This window comes from Canis lupus, chromosome 10, assembly GCF_011100685.1.
Source record: "Canis lupus familiaris isolate Mischka breed German Shepherd chromosome 10, alternate assembly UU_Cfam_GSD_1.0, whole genome shotgun sequence".
Taxonomy (NCBI): Eukaryota; Metazoa; Chordata; class Mammalia; order Carnivora; family Canidae; genus Canis; species Canis lupus.
In genome coordinates, this window is record NC_049231.1 from 59773271 (window position 1) to 59789647 (window position 16377).

Below are 16377 nucleotides of genomic sequence, written 5' to 3' on the forward strand. Positions count from 1 at the left end.
ATGCTTTATCGAGTGCCTACTGAATCCCACTGGTCATATTATTTGTATTTCTAAAGGCCAGATGCATATACGACCAAAGAATGTTTGAGCATCCTGATTCACGAAAGGCTATATATAGGGGGTTCGTTTGTTTTTTAGTTAGTATGAGTTAGTATGGGAAAATGGCACTTTTGGATTCTGAGTCACCTCATTAAGCTGCATAAATTGGATGGGTTAAGATGTAACCCCATTTTAGGGGCTGTTCAAAAACTGTGGAACCCCAGGGGACTGTATGTATGAATGGCATTGGTGCTGGCAATCTCAAATGCTGTCTTTGAAATCAGGGGAGTTTTTAGTTAATGTAGAACAGGGGGCGGCTATGTTGAATGTTGGTTAGCTGTGTTTTATGTAGATATAACTTCATGTGGTGAACGTGTTTATAATATTATATCAATGACAATCAAATCATATCAGCTAACATTTTGTATCTATTTACAGATATACAAAGCTCTGAGAATGCTTACCTACATGCTGAAAGGTCTTTGGTTCAGATTTGATTTAGACAAAAAGGAAGACCATAAATTGGATGCAATTCAGATTATCCTCCCCATTGCCTGTTTATTTTGTTAAAGGACAGACACAAATTATGTGCTTTGATATCACATTGGAAATTCGGAAGAAAGGTTCTTTCATATAATTCTTGTAGGTTCTTTCATATAATTCTTGAGACCTTATGTCAGAAGGACAAATTGGAAAGAGACTGTAATTGGAAAGGTTTTCTTTTGTGGGTGAAAGGCATTTTTAGTAAAGAAGCAATTGCTCACATATGATCTATTGAGGGAATTTCCCCCCAAAGTCTGGAAAGCATATTAAGTCACAGCCCTATTTGATCAAATGGGCTTTCACATATTGCTAAAAGAAACAGGCTGGAATAGAAAAACAGGTCATGGGCTCAAAATGTGAGTATCACATAGGATACTTCTAAATACCTTGGTGTTCTGTTATGATGCTTGAATCTATAGCACCATTTAAAGGAGCCATAGACTTGGGCCTGATGGAACAGTAGATGCCTCGAAGAGTTCATAAGAGGTACAGCTTGTCTGCCTTTTCTTCATATGTTAACTTCATGGACGAGTCTTTAAATCTCTCATTCTCAGTCAATATTACATATAAAGGAAACAGGACAAAATTCCAGATTTGAAATAGAGTAGGTAATTATGAGATCTAAGAGGGGAAAAAATCTCCCAACACATAAAACAGATTTTTTTTTTTTAAAGAATAATCGCATGTTGCATCCATCAGGAAACAAACTGCAGACTTTTTATAGCTCAGATAAGGTCAGGCTATCGTTTTGAAAAATACATCTTCATGCTTATTCTAATAAGCATCATGTTTGAAAGTAAGCTGGCATCTCAAAAGTTGCATTATTTTGTCTAGACTGTATAGTGGTAATATGACATTACTGGCAAAAACAAGGTAGGGAAGTTGAAAAAAAAGTACTATACAATAAAAATAAAAAGCACAGATTTATATCAAAATGTAGTAGCATCTCTAAGGTTACATACAGGTTTTTAACAGACACAAATGATGTTTATGAACATAAACATGCTGCTTACACATTGCATGCTTCGTTCCTCTTTCAGCACATAGTGATTTTCATTAGTAAGCATTTAGTTTATTGTGAAGATTTTCACATTATAGTATCTTGTTGGAAAAAATAGGGAAATATTATACCCTATTCAAATAAGATAAATGCTGGCTTTTTTTAAAAAGAGCCTTTAGAGTTGCTGAATAAGTCTATGTTCTTGATAGAGTTTTAAAAGTGTTTTCTAAATTTCCATTTAAAAAAGTCATGAATAGTGACTGTCTCCCTCCATAGTATAATATCCATCAGTCCCTGACAATGAGAGCTTAACAGACACGTTTCTTGATACAACATGTGTTAAGTAAAAGGATTTAATTGTATAAGTGTAAATTATGAGATATGACAAAAATAGTTCTTAGAAAGGGAATCCCATTTTGGGGGCTGAATATACATCTCTAACGTATAATCAGTCTGCAAGGGGAGGTAAAGTAGTAACGTGAGCTAATGGGTGGCCCATCCCACTGGGCAATGACATTTGTTCACATTATGTCTTCCTTCTTCCTGTCTCAGCTCCATAACCTCTTGCACCCATTCCCCAGCTGACATTTTTCTTATCCATCACATTAAGTGTTGAGAAATGCTTCCATTTGAGCCAGTCTGACCCCTTGGTACGTAGGACTCCTGGTTGCTTGGGGAGCAGGAAGGCAGCCGATTTGACTCTTGGTGGGAAAGAGGTCCTTTACTTTTTTTCCATCAACTATGAATATGTCCCTCAATCTTGCATAAACTGAAAGAACCAGGAACTAGTTGGGTTAGAGTGTTAGCCACTAACCAGCCAGTTCACTTTTGGTACAAAAATGAATAAATCATTTTCCATCCAAACCACCTCTTCCTCCTGTTTTCTTTCTTCACTGAACCCTCACTGGTGTGGAATCCAGCCACATCATTTTTAGAGTTGTCATTGGTCCTCTTTTCTAAGAACCATGGTTCCCCTTTGTCTCCCTTCTTTTGCTCACCAGGGTCCTAGTCTGCCCTCCCATTGCTCTTTGCCTAGACTGTTGTTACCCACTCTTATTCTTTGCTACTTTTTCCTCATTATGGTGCTGCTGGTACTGATAATACTATTTCTTGCCAAAAGCCTCTGGTGACTGTCATTTGCATATAAAAATTATGTCTCAGCTTCTTAACATGGTTTTAGAATCTTTCAGTGTAAGCTGATGCTAGCCAGCTTTTCTGACTCATGATGTATTTCCAATAACCTCTGTATTCTCGACCTACACTAACCCGTGCCCTGGTTTTCCTTCTTGGGTTACCTCTTTTTTGCTGTCCGCATTTGTGGAAATCTTAGATATTTGTCAAGGCCCAACTCAAATGATTCTTTCTCTGAGCCCCTCAATTAGAAATAAACTCTTCTTGCTCTAAAATATTACTAAATTTAAATCTGCTGTACTTTTCTCAAAGTAAATGTTATATTTGAACCTGTAGATGCACTTATATCATCTCTTTTCTCTATGTGAGACATATGGAAAAAAAAACTCAGCTTCTGATCAGACTGATAGAGGTTCACTTTCAACTTTGCCCCTTACTCTAAGTTTGTTTTGCACAGAGTACCTAACTTTACTCATTGTTTTCTCATCCTCAAGATATCTTAAAATAAACCCCTTTTAGGGTCATGAGGGTTAAATGATTTGACTTCTCTAAAGCACTTCATGCTTTCACATGGCAAACAATAAATATGCATTCTTTTTTTTTCTTTAAATAAACAATTCTCGATAGTTTATCATGCTTGGCACTCAGGTGTCTACTGAAAAGAATTTACTTCAATTTTTCCAGTTATTACCATCAAGTCAAATCGATAAAAATTTACTTAAGCCTGGGCAGAAGGCCTTAAGAAAAGGTACTGTCATGGATACAAATATGTATACAACATTATCTTGGCCATTTGTCCCTCTGGAGCTTATAGTCCATAAATGGGGAGCCAGGGCTTAAATAAAGGAAAAGCTAGGGGTCCCCTGGGTGGCTCAGTCAGTTAAGCATTCAACTCTTGATTTTGGCTCAGGTCATTGATCTCAAGGCTGTGAGATTGAGCCCCTCATTGGGCTCTGTGCTGGGCATGGAAATTGCTGAAGATTCTCTCCCTTTCCCTTTGTACCCCTCCCCGCCCCAGGGAAAAAAGAAAAGCAAAGCTAAATAACTCGATTACATTTTTAAGTAGTAAGTCTGTGGGACACAAATGAAAACCCAGTGAGTTTCTTTGTGGTTGAAGGAATGTACATACCACAATAGGATTCAGGGGTGAGTGGTGAACCTAGGAATTGTGAAGTGTGAATCCAAGGTTGTGATAGGAAGCAGAGAAGAGCATGTTGGGCACCCCTAGAGGTGTGCTGGATTGAAGACAAAGGCGCTTCTTCCCATGTAATTCACTGCAAAGAGGACTTATCACAGGGTGTTCTGTAATCATTGGTTCTACCTATCCATTTGGAAAAATAAAGCAGTGTAAGAGCCTTCCCACATTTGGAAACAAAGGTGATGGGAAGTGAAGGTTTAAGTGCAGAACTTGAGAATGTGGCATATATGGATACAGATCTGGCTGAGTAAAGGGGGAGAATGTTTGAGACAGTCCTGTTCAGTATAAGAATGTTGGGTTCTTCATGGACACCAAAGTCTAATTTGTTTTCATCTTTATTTGTTTAGTGCTTTTAATGAGGACTATGATTTACAGGCCAAATTGTGCCAAATTCAGATCTCAGAGGGTCAATGCTGAGACGGAATTAGGAGTGCAAGGCCTTACAGGGGGAAAGCAAGTATATTACCAAGGAAGGAGGAAAAGAGAAAAAACAGGATTGGACAAGCAAAGCTTTAAGAGTGGGATGTTGACATGACCCATGTGATAGGAAGGGGGGACAGGAAGAATTGGGCTAGGAGAGCTCAGATTGTGATACAGTTCTGACAGGGAACACCAGAGGGGCTCCTGGGTGGCTCAGTTAAGTGTCCGCCTTTGGCTCAGGTCATGATCTCAGGATCCTGGGATGGAGCCCTTGGGGGCTCCCCACTCAGTGGGGAGTCTGCTTTTCTCTCCTTCTGCCCCTCCCCCCTGCTCATATGTGCTCTCTCTCTCTCTCAAATAAAATCTTAAAAATAATTAAAGTGCATTAGGGAGCTAGATATTTACATTTTCCTATACCTAGTATGATTACAATGCAAATAATCACTTCCTACTTGACCTTGGTACTATTGAGTTTCCCACTACAGGCTTGTCTAGAACTAGGGATATTATATATATTTATACTGAAAGTGAAAAATATTAACTAGTTGTTATTTTTTATTTCATAGAAAAAAGATAATATTTAAAAAGTTAACTGGAAAGCAAGTTTTATTTTAGATTAGGGGTTGGCAAACTTTTTCTGTAAAGAGCCAGATAGTAAATATTTTAGGCTTTTATGAGCTCTGTGGGCCACATATGGGTCTCTGCTGCATATTCTCTTTTTTTCTTTCTTTTCTTTTCTTTTTTTTTTTTTTATAATCCTATAAAAATGTAAAAATCATTCTTAGCTCAAGGACACACAAAAATAGGACCTAGACTGCAAACCTTATTGTGGATTAAGTTCTGCTTAAACTTATTTTTGACTCCAACAAAATTTCAGAAATGGACAGAACCCCAAATTCTATACTATTTTAAAAAAGAGAGAATGGACTTTGATATTATATTGGCATGGAATTGAATCCTGCTTCCGTCCTTTACTAGCTCTGACTTGGACGAGTTAATTAATTAGTTACTGGGGTGCTTGTCCTCCTCATATGTAAAGTGAGACCCAGTGCTACCTAACTGGGAGATTGCCTGTATTTAATGACATAATTTGTGAAAAGTACTTTGCCCAGTGATTATCACATAATTAGGACCTCAACAAATTTTCTTCCTTTATTCCCTTCTTATCTTGTTTGACAGTATCTCCCAGTCTTTTCTTTCTTTCTTTGAATTGTTCTTACAGAATTCTAGATTGTTTTTCTACCACCAAATCTTCATAGAAGCTCTCACTTTGACCTAATTTGTATCAAATTAATTTATAAACGTTTTGATACCTTGGGACAAATTATTGACATACACCAAAATCTCTACTTACCAAATGCAGTCACTCCTAAATTTCTTCAGTAGTGTGTCAAGATCTGTAATACTGATAGATGCTAGCAGTAAAACTTACAAGAATTTTAGAGACTATATCTAGTTCTCATAGAATATAAATATTCTAAGCCATATACTGCCTTAGTAGATAAAAAACAAATTGAAAAAACAGGAGGGGTTATATAGGGTGGTGGAGATAGTTGTTTTATCACTTTGCTCGATAGCATTCCATGATTATTTTGAATCCTGCCCACAACTCTATTAAGACCACTGACCGGGGATCCCTGGGTGACTCAGTGGTTTAGCGCCTGCCTTTGGCCCAGGGCATGATCCTGGAGTCCCAGGACCGAGTCCTACATCAGGCTCCCTGCACGGAGCCTGCTTCTCCCTCTGCCTGTGTCTCTGCCTCTCTCTCTCTCTCTATCTATCTCTCATGAATAAATAAAATCTAAAAACAACAACAACAGCAACAAAAAAAACACTGACCATGCACCCAATATTGGAGCACTAAATAAATAAAGCATACATTAACAGATTAAAGATTATCACCTATAGACAATAATGCAATAATATGAGGTTCCAGTATCCCATTTTCAATAACCAGTAGATCATCCAGGTGAAAAACAATGAGGAAACATTGGGCTTAAACTACATGTTAGATGAGATGGATTAACAAACATATACAAGTCATTCCATCCAACTGCAACAGAATACACATTCTTCTAAATACACATGGAACGTTCTCTAGGATAGATCATAGGCCACAGAATAAATCTTAATAAATTTAAGAAGATTGAAACTAGAAGTCAATTATAGGAAAATTGGAAACTTCACACATAGTGGAGATTAAACAACATGCTCCTGAATTACTAGTATTAAAAGGGACATCAAAGAATACCTTTAGATAAGTAAAAATGGAAATACAACATACTAAAACTTTTGGGAGACAAGAAAAGGAGTTCTAAGAGGTAAATTTATAATGATAAATGCCTACATTAAGAAAAAAGATCTTAAGTAAACAACCTAACTTTATACTTAAAGGAACTAGAAAAAGAAGAATAAGCACAAAGTTAGTAGAAGAAAGAAAATAATAAATTTCAGAGCCAAAATAAATGAAATAGAGACTAAAAAGACTAGAAAAGATCATTGAAACAGCGATGACTTTTTGAAAGAATCGACAAAATTGGAAAACCTTTAGACTAAAAAAGAAGACCCCCCCCAAAAAAAAGACCCCAATCAATGAAATCAGAAATGAAAGATGAGACATTGTAACTAATAAAGTCTAACAATAATAAGAAACTACTATGAACAATTATATGCCAACATATTATATATGCTAGAAGAAATGGATAAATTTTTAGAAACATGCAACCTACCAAGATTGAATCATGGAGAAATAGACAATCTGACCAGACCTATTACTGGTAAGGAGATTTAAGTAACAATCAAAACCTGTCAACAAGGAAAAGCCCAGGATCAGATGACGTCATTGGTGAATTCTACCAAACATTTATTTATTTATTTATTTATTTATTTTTTTTTATGACAGAGAGAGAGAGAAGGGCAGAGACACAGGCAGAGGGAGAAGCAGGCTCCATGCAGGGAGCCTGATGTCGGACTCGATCCTGGGTCTCCAGGATCACACCCTGGCCAAAGGCAGGCGACAAACCGCTGAGCCACCCAGGGATCCCTCTACCAAACATTTAAAGAATTAATATGAATTCTTTTCAAACTCTTCCAAAAAATAGAAAAGAGACACTTTTATTTATTTATTTATTTACTTACTTACTTACTTATTTTAAAGGAGACACTTTTAAACTCATTTTAAGAAGCCAACATTAGGGATCCCTGGGTGGCGCAGCGGTTTGGCGCCTGCCTTTGGCCCAGGGCGCGATCCTGGAGACCCGGGATCGAATCCCACGTCGGGCTCCCGGTGCATGGAGCCTGCTTCTCCCTCTGCCTGTGTCTCTCTGCCTCTCTCTCTCTCTCTCTCTGTGACTATCATGAATAAATAAATAAAATCTTTAAAAAAAAAAAAAAAAAAAAGAAGCCAACATTAATGTGGTATCAAAGCCAGACAAGGGTACTACAGGAAAAGAAAATTATAGGCCAATATCCTTGATGGCCATAGATGCAAAAACAGTAAACAAAATATTAGCAAACCGATTTCAGCAGTACATTAAAGAGGAATATATCATGATCAAGTGGGACTTACTCCTGGGATGCAAGGAAGTTCAAAATAAGCAAATCAACCAATGCAATACATCACATTAACAAAATGAGTGCTAAGAATCCCATGATCATGTAAATAGATGCAGAAAAAAATTGACAAATTTAACATCCTCTCATGATTAAAAAGTCTCTAAAAATTACATAGAGAAGGAACATACCTTGGGGCACCTGAGTAGCTCACTTGTTTAAGGGTCTGACTCTTGATTTTGACTTAGGTCATGATGTCAGAGATTGAGCCCTGCATGGGACTCCACACTGGGCATGGCGTCTTCTTAAGATTCTCTTTCTCTCTCTCCTTCTACCCCCCTCCAAAATAAAAATTAATATTTTTTTTTATAAAGAACATACCTTAATATAAAAAAGGCCAGTTAGGACAAGCCCATAGACAATCGTAATCAATGGTAAAAAGCTGAGTGTTCCTCCTTTAAGGTCAGGAAAATGACAAGAATGACTACTCTCACCTTTCATCCCAGGAATAAGTCCCACTTGATCATGATATATTCCTCTTTAATGTGCTGCTGAAATTTGTTTTATTCAAGAATGACTACTCTTACCATTTTTATTAGTACCGGAAGTTTTACTTAGAGCAATTAGACAAGAAAAGTAAAGTCATTCATGTTGGAAAGGAAGCAGTAAAATTATCTCTGTGGAGGACATGATATTATATAGATAGAGAAAACCCTAAAGATTCCTCCAGAAGTCTATTAGAACTAAATGAATTCAGTAAAGTTGCAGGATACAAAGTCAGTATGCAAGGATCAGTTGAATTTCCATACACTAACAATGAGCTATTGAAAGGGAAAATTAAAATAATTCTATTTATGATAGCATGAATAAGAATAAAAGATTTAGGAATAAATTTAACCAAGAACATGAAAGACCTATGTACTGAAAGCTATAAAACACTGATTAAAAAAATTGAAGAAGACACAAATAAATAGAAATTCCATGCTGATGGATTGGAAGAACTAAAATTTTTAAAATGTCCATACTATCCAGAATAGTCCACAGACTGTTTAGTCCTTATCAAATTTCCAATGGTCTTTTTCACAGAAATAGAAAAACAATTCTAAAAATTCTTTGGAACCACAAAAGGTCCTGAGTTGCCACAGCAAACTTGAGAAGGAAGAACAGTGTTGGAGGCCTCATACCTCCTGATCTCAAGCTGGATTACAAAGTTCTAGTAATCAAAACAATATGGTATGAGCATAAGAACAGACATGTAGATCAATGCAACAGAATAGAGACTCCAGAAATAAACTCATGTGTGTATGGTCAATCTTTCACAAGGAGCCAAGAATATATATAAGGAAAAGATGATCTCTTTTTTAAAAAAAAATTTTATTTAAATTCAATTTGCCAACATATAGTGGAACACCCAGTGCTCATTCCATCAAATGCTGTCCTTATTGCCCATCACCCAGTCACCCCCACCCCCCTCATCCTCCTCTTTTGCAACCGTTTGTTTCCCAGAGTTAGGAGTCTTTCATGGTTTGTCTTCCTCTCTAATTTTTTTTCTTTTCCCCCCACTCGGTTTACCCCTGGGTAAGGGTAATCTCTTAAATGGTGTCAGGAAAACTGGACAGCTACATGGAAAAGAATGAAACTAGGCCCATATCTTACACCATACACAAAAATTAACTCCAAGTGGATTAAAGACTTGAACATAAGATTTGAAACCATAAAACTTCTAGAAGAAAACAGGAAAAATCTCCTTGATACTGGTCTTGGCAGTCATCTTTGGATTTGACACCAAAAGCAAAGGCAACTAAAGCAAAAATCAACAAGTAGGACTACATCAAACTAAAAAGTTTCTGCACAGTAAAGGAAACCATCAACAAAATGAAGAGGCAATTATAGAATGGGAAAAAACATTTCTGAACCACCAGTGAGGGTATAGCCAATATATGCAAAGAACTCATACAACTCAATAACAAAAGCAAAGCAACCCAATTAAAAAATGGGCAAAGGACTGGTGTAGATAGTTTTCCAAAGAAGACATCCAGATGGCCAACGGACAAATAAAAAGGTACTCAGCATCACTAAATCATCTGAGAAATGCAAGTCAAAACCATAATGTGATACCAACTCATTCCAATTAGGCTATTATCAAAAAGACAAGAAATAAGTGTTGGTGAGGATGTGGAGAAAAGGGAACCCTGGTGCACTATTGGTGGTAATGTAAACTAGTGCAGCCCCTGTGGAAGACAGTATGGAGGTTCCTCAAGAAATTAAAAATAGAACTACCCTGTGATCCAACAATCCACTTCTGGGTATTTATCCAAAGGAAATGAAATCACTATCTCAAAGAGGTATTTTTACTTAATGTCCCCTATGGGGAGTAAAATGGTTACCATATGTTTTCTTTACTATATTATTAGCTTCTTGTCCTTATATTAAATGTAGACCCTGCTTTGCCCTTCAGAGTTGGTGCAAGCCAATACCATCTTGAGGCACATACCTCCCTGATGATCAAGAAGACCTTCGTGTTCCCCTTCAGCTTGACTAAACTTTAGAACAATTTTCTTTCGATTAGAGGCCCCTGTCCCTTTTAAAAAATTTATCTATTTATTTATTTTAGAGCATTTACCTTAGAAAACTTGAAATTGTAAATTCTTTCTCTGCGTCTTTGAGATATACATCTTCTCCCAGCCTCTTGCCAGTTTTAAAAGCTGGGAATGTCTTTCTCAAGGACCTGGGAGCCACCCCCTTTAAAATATATTCATTAAGAAAGTTTGTGCCCTTGTGCCCTTGTCTCTGAGCCTATACTCCAAATAACAACATGGACAGCCTAGTCACTCTGAACAGCCTCCCCTTAACCTCCTCCAGTTATTTCACTAGCTCACCCCCTGCACTTAAAAACTTGCCCATTTTTTGTTTCAGTGGAGTTGAGTTCAAACTCCCTACCCAATTGCAGTAGTCACTCTCTCTTATGTAGTAGCTTTGAATGAAGTCTTCCTTGTCTGTGTAACTTGTCCAGTGCAATTTCCCTCTGACAGTGATTGAATGTGAAGATTCCGGTGTCATCTTACTACACAAATCACATAATCTCACTAGGCTTCAGTTTGTACTTGAGTAAAATGGAGGTAATGGTACCCACCTACAAGATTTCTGTGAGGATGCCATAGGTCAGTGAATATAAAGCTCTTAGCATGTTATCTGGTGCATATTAGGCACTCCATAAATTTTAGGCCTGATTTTTTTTTTTTTATTTTGAACTACCGACTGCATGAAAACTTGATAGGTCTTTTTAAAAAATTTTTAAATATTTTTATTTAAATTCAGTTAGCCATCATTAGTTTCAGATGTAGAGTTCAGTAATTCATCACTTGTATATAACTCTCAGTGCTCATCATATCACATGCCTACCTTAATGCCCATCATCCAGTTACCTCATCCTGCCTTGTGCCTCCCCTCCACCAACCCTCAGTTTATTCTCTGTAGTTAAGAGTCTCTTATGGTTTGCCTATAGATCTTTTTTTTTTTTTCAAATAGTAAATTACTCTAGCATATTTAAAATGTTTCCTTTTGCTGAGTTACCAGTATGTACATTTTCAGGATATCTACTTCGCGAAGTGAAGTCTATTTAGTTCTCAAACTAAATAAAGTGCATCATAAATAGTGAAAGCAAGCAACCAGTTACACATCTGATCCTGGAGTCTAGTTATTTAGGGCAGAGGGATCGGTTACTTCTGAGGCCATGTTGAGAAATGGTGTCTGTGGGCGAGAGAGAGAAAACTGAAATATCATGTTTCCAGACACTCTAGCAAGCTATATTCTCCATCAGATGAAGAAAACTCTGTGCTGTTTATATTTTGAAGGTCAAATTATCTCCTCCTTAGGCTATCGTAAAACCAGAAACTTAGAGACTTAGATTTCATACTAAATTTTCTTTTAATGGGTATTCTATTTTAAAACACAGGTTGTATTGCAATACTCTGTTGTCTTGAAGCTCTATCATGAAATGTCACCTCAGTCCCCCAATTTTAAAGAAATATATGTGAAACAACACATTTAAAAATTTTTAACTGCTTTCTTTTTGGAGGGAGCATGGTAACAGAGTTGGGGACTCCTCTGTTCTGACTACATGTGAGAATAAATGTCTAGTATCAGTTCCCTATTCAGTGCATGCTATATCTGTAAAACTACTTCTCCCCCCTTTTTTCTCTCTCCAAAAGTAATCTGAGAAAAATTCACTTGAATTGCCATCTGACTTTTAACAATCTATATTCTGTTTGGAGACCCTGCTTGCAATTCTGACCGACTTACAAAGATAACAGTGATGATATGGATCGGTCTGAAAGGCCAAAAGTACTGCATTGATGTTCCATTCTTAAATACAGACAACATGGTGGTTTCTTTCTCTCTGTCTCTTTTTTTTTTTTTTAAGAGTCATTACCTCTTATAGTCTGTTCACTATTTTTATGCTTCCTGTTAATGGAGTTTCCTATAACATTGGGTTTACATTTTTAGATTATTTGCTCTCCTGTCCCCTCCCTGCTTGAAAACGTTTATGTTTAGGGGAGGGGTTAAAAGAAAAGGCAGATCTCATAAGCTGTATGAATACAGATTAAAAAAAAAAAAACTATTGTAGTTTATGATATCTGGATGCCCACCTGCAGGGAAGGGAATTTAGGAGTAAAATAAAAAGGACTAAAATCTAAGTCAGCTCAGAAACAAGATATGCCCATGATGAAGTAAGGATTTAAGCTGGGAAGTTAGTTGTTATGACCCCCAGTTGTACATATTTTATCCTGAGGCACCATTTGGTTTAATAAAATGTAGATGTGAGGCTGTTCTTAACCTATCAGTTTCTTAAGACTTAATTATAAAGGTTATATTTTCAGAGGACAAAAGCATTATTCATTTCTCTGTTCATGTCTTCCAGGTTTATCTTGCAGATTATGGACTTTGCTACAGATATTGTCCCAATGGGAACCACAAACAGTATCAGGAAAATCCTAAAAAAGCCCATAATGGGACAATAGAGTTTACCAGCGTAGATGCCCACAAGGGAGTAGGTAGGTTTCTTTTTTTCTGTTTCTTAATGTTATTTCAGAAGAATGATTAAAGAGTAATAAGGCCCATGATATGCCCTTTGCATAGTCAGTCTGAAGAGTGAGAATGTGGACGAGATTTTTATCACAAGTACTGAGTTCCTGTATGCCAATGAATATTTTTCCTAACAGGGGGAGGAGACAGATTGTGACAAGTGAGAAGGATGTGGCAGGATGTCAAGTAAACAAAACTTGATGCTGATTTGGGCCAGGAAATCACTAGTTTTTATAGTTTAAATTTGGAGGTCAGCAAGTGAGTTTGTATGCAATCACCACTATTAACAGATTTGGTAAAGGTGCACATGGGAAGAATTATTCCTGTTTTTCACCAGGCCCTTATCAGAGTTTTTAGAAGATACCATCCCTCAACAATAAGGAAATCTTTTCTGAAACTATAAAGTGTTAACTTGTGGAAATCTTTCCTAGTCGCCTTTCATATATCTTACTTATTTAAACTCACTTTGATGGTATTGGAAACACATTTGCAGGTAAATTACATACATAGTCCTTTTATTGGATATTGATTGTACTGCCTTGCATTCCAAGGCAGACTTAATTCAACAATTCCCTAATTAGTTAAAGTCATAACCTATGTCTTGTATTCATTTACCATTAATTAAACCTTAGCTGTTTATTACACTGCAGTCCAAATCCAATAGCCGACCCAGAAAGCCATGGAAAAGGAAGTAGGAGGTCAATATTGAAAATATATGGTGCAGAGTCCCACTGATGGTTGCTTTGTTCACAATCAATATGGTCAATGCAACTGTACTTTCTTAGTTGCTCTGTCAGCAAGACAAAAAGTCAATTCTAATGTTATGCTAGTAAAAAAATGGTGATTATTGAAAAAGTTTGCCTTTCAAAATCATATTCTTTGTAAACTTTATTTATAAAAGTATTTTCAAATATGCTAAACCATAAAAATAATTTAAAAACAGTGTTGAAAGGACTCCATTTCACTAAAAGACAATTAGACATTTGCACTTGTTAATGGCTGTTGAACTGTTACCCTAAGCTGATACTTTCTGAGGAGTTTTGGTTGGTGCAAACAACTGTATATTATTGCCTTTTCTGTTAAAAGGACCATTGACCATGTAATATAGAGGGCTTGATCATTTTCCAGAGCAATTAAAACCCACACTACTGTAAGGTAAGCCAGTAAAAAGTGAAATAAGTGCGTCAGTTGTATGCCTTCTTTCCAGGAAGAATTCATAGGTTACAGTTTCTGAAATGGAAATTACCTTTTGTATTCCTGATCAGAGTAATAGAAACCACTATTTTTTTTTTTCAAGAATAGGATAGTTAGAAAAGTAATGATCACTAAGAAATTTAGTGATATTGTGTAATTTTTCACCATTTACATTGTTAATGAATCAATGAGCATTTAAAAATATAGTGGGACATGGCTTTAATTAAGGACTTTAAGAGGCAAATGCTTACTGATATATTTTTCAATTTAAAGTTCTTTGACTCCAAATGAATTTTGCTTCTCGTTTTTGCTGGATTTATTAGTATGAAAGAATTTGCAGAAACTCAGAAGTACTTTTTCATAGCAGTATAGCTAGAAATTCATCATACAGATTCTTAAGCATTGGTCCAGTTATGTTAATGATATTAACTTATGTGATTCGGCCACTTATTTCTATAGATAGCTCTAATTCTGGTCCTTTCAGATTTTGACTGTTGAAATTGCTAAGAAACAACTGTGATTGCAGTATGGAAAGTAGAATTGTCACATGTTAGTTGGGTCAACAGTCAGTCTATGTTAATTCCAAATGCCCTCTATACTCTGTAGGTTAAGGCAGTGATTTTTTTTTTTTTAAGATTTTATTTATTCATGAGAGACAGAGGGAGGCAGAGGCAGAAGGAGAAGCAGGCTCCCTGCTCTGCAGGGTGCCTGATATAGGACTCGATCCCAGAACCCTGGGATCATGACCTGAGCCAAAGGCAGATGCTTAACCTTTTGAGCCGCCCAGGCCCCCCCATGGCAGCGTTTTCATTATGTTATCTTCATGAACAGTTTAAACAGTTTTTTATTTTGTAGTCCATTTAAGGTTTTTCCTCCCCAAATAATAACACATGTTGATGAGTTGGGTAGATTTCACCATGCTGAGTCTCTGAGGATAAGACTAAACTGAGAATGATGGTAGAAAGATGGTATTACCTCCCTGGAAGGACTATTCAGAGAAGTGCCTTTATTACATAATTTTGGTATTTGCTAGAAAGTTATATGCTGTAGTGAATAATGCATTTTTATCATGGGTTTCACAAGATTCTTATAAAAAGTGGATTCCCTTAAATGCATTCAAAATAGAATTTACACTAAACTTCTAGGCATATCTATATCTACACATAGATATCTACATATGGATATGCATACATATACAGTTAACCCTTGAACAACCTGAGGGTTAGGGATGCTGATGCCCCACATAGTCAAAAATCCATGTATAACTTTTGACTCCCCCAAAACTTAACCACTGAAGTCTACTGATAGCCAGAAGCCTTACCAGATAACATAGTCTATTAACACATATTTTTTTATGTCATATGTATTACATACTGTATTTTTACAATAAAGTAAGCTAGAGAAAGAAAATGTTACTAAGAAAATCATAAGGAGGAGAAAATACATTAACAGTACTGTATTGTAAAAAACTCTGCATATAAGTAGACCCAGGCAATTCAAATCCGTGTTTTTCAAGGATCCACTATATACACATACATACATGAATGCATATACACACACACACACACACACACACACACACATGCATAAATACGTACACATAAATATATACATTTGCTGAAATTATAATATGCAGTTTTAGTCTAATATATAAAGTGAAGGGTTTGATATCCTCAAATGTTTGAGTACTATTCATTCCTAATGTTTTGCATTTAATTTCCCAAAATAAAACATTTTACTTTAGGATTTTATTAGAAATGAAATGATCATTTAGTCATATCTAGAAGCCAGAATAAACAGGGCCATAAATCCTGTAGTTAAATGTAGAAGGTCAGATTCATAAATATTCATGTGTTTACTTTCAGTACAGTCACTATGTAGTTTAATCTCAGAAAAATCTTTTCTATACCAGTCCAGCTATGAGATCAAATAAATACTGAGAAAGATAATGCAAAGGAAAACATAAAGAGCAAAACAAGTTATCTCTAGGAAATAGAACCTCCAGTTGTCAAAGCATTTGCTATATGTCAGGTATATCTGTGTCTGGTCAGGTCCAGGGAAATATTCAGAATTTAGTGTAAAACTGCCTTATGAATTAGCCACTTAACAGAGACTGGTAACCTGATCAGACTGTCTGGTCTCTCCTACGTTTTGTAGTGAGTATTCGGAAACCAGAGCGAACTCTCATTTTCCTGTGGATTAGTTGGGTTTTCTT

The 16377-nt window shown here is 36.3% G+C and overlaps 1 protein-coding gene across 2 annotated transcripts in view; it reads left to right on the top strand.

The window, feature by feature from the left end:
- VRK2 (VRK serine/threonine kinase 2) overlaps nt 1-16377 on the top strand; it is a 215441-nt gene that overhangs the window by 167035 nt on the left and 32029 nt on the right. For both annotated transcript variants that reach the window (XM_038551317.1, XM_038551316.1), the window contains exon 9: nt 12805-12937. In XM_038551317.1, coding sequence (XP_038407245.1) covers nt 12805-12937 — 133 coding nt within the window. The remainder of the gene's footprint in view (nt 1-12804; nt 12938-16377) is intronic.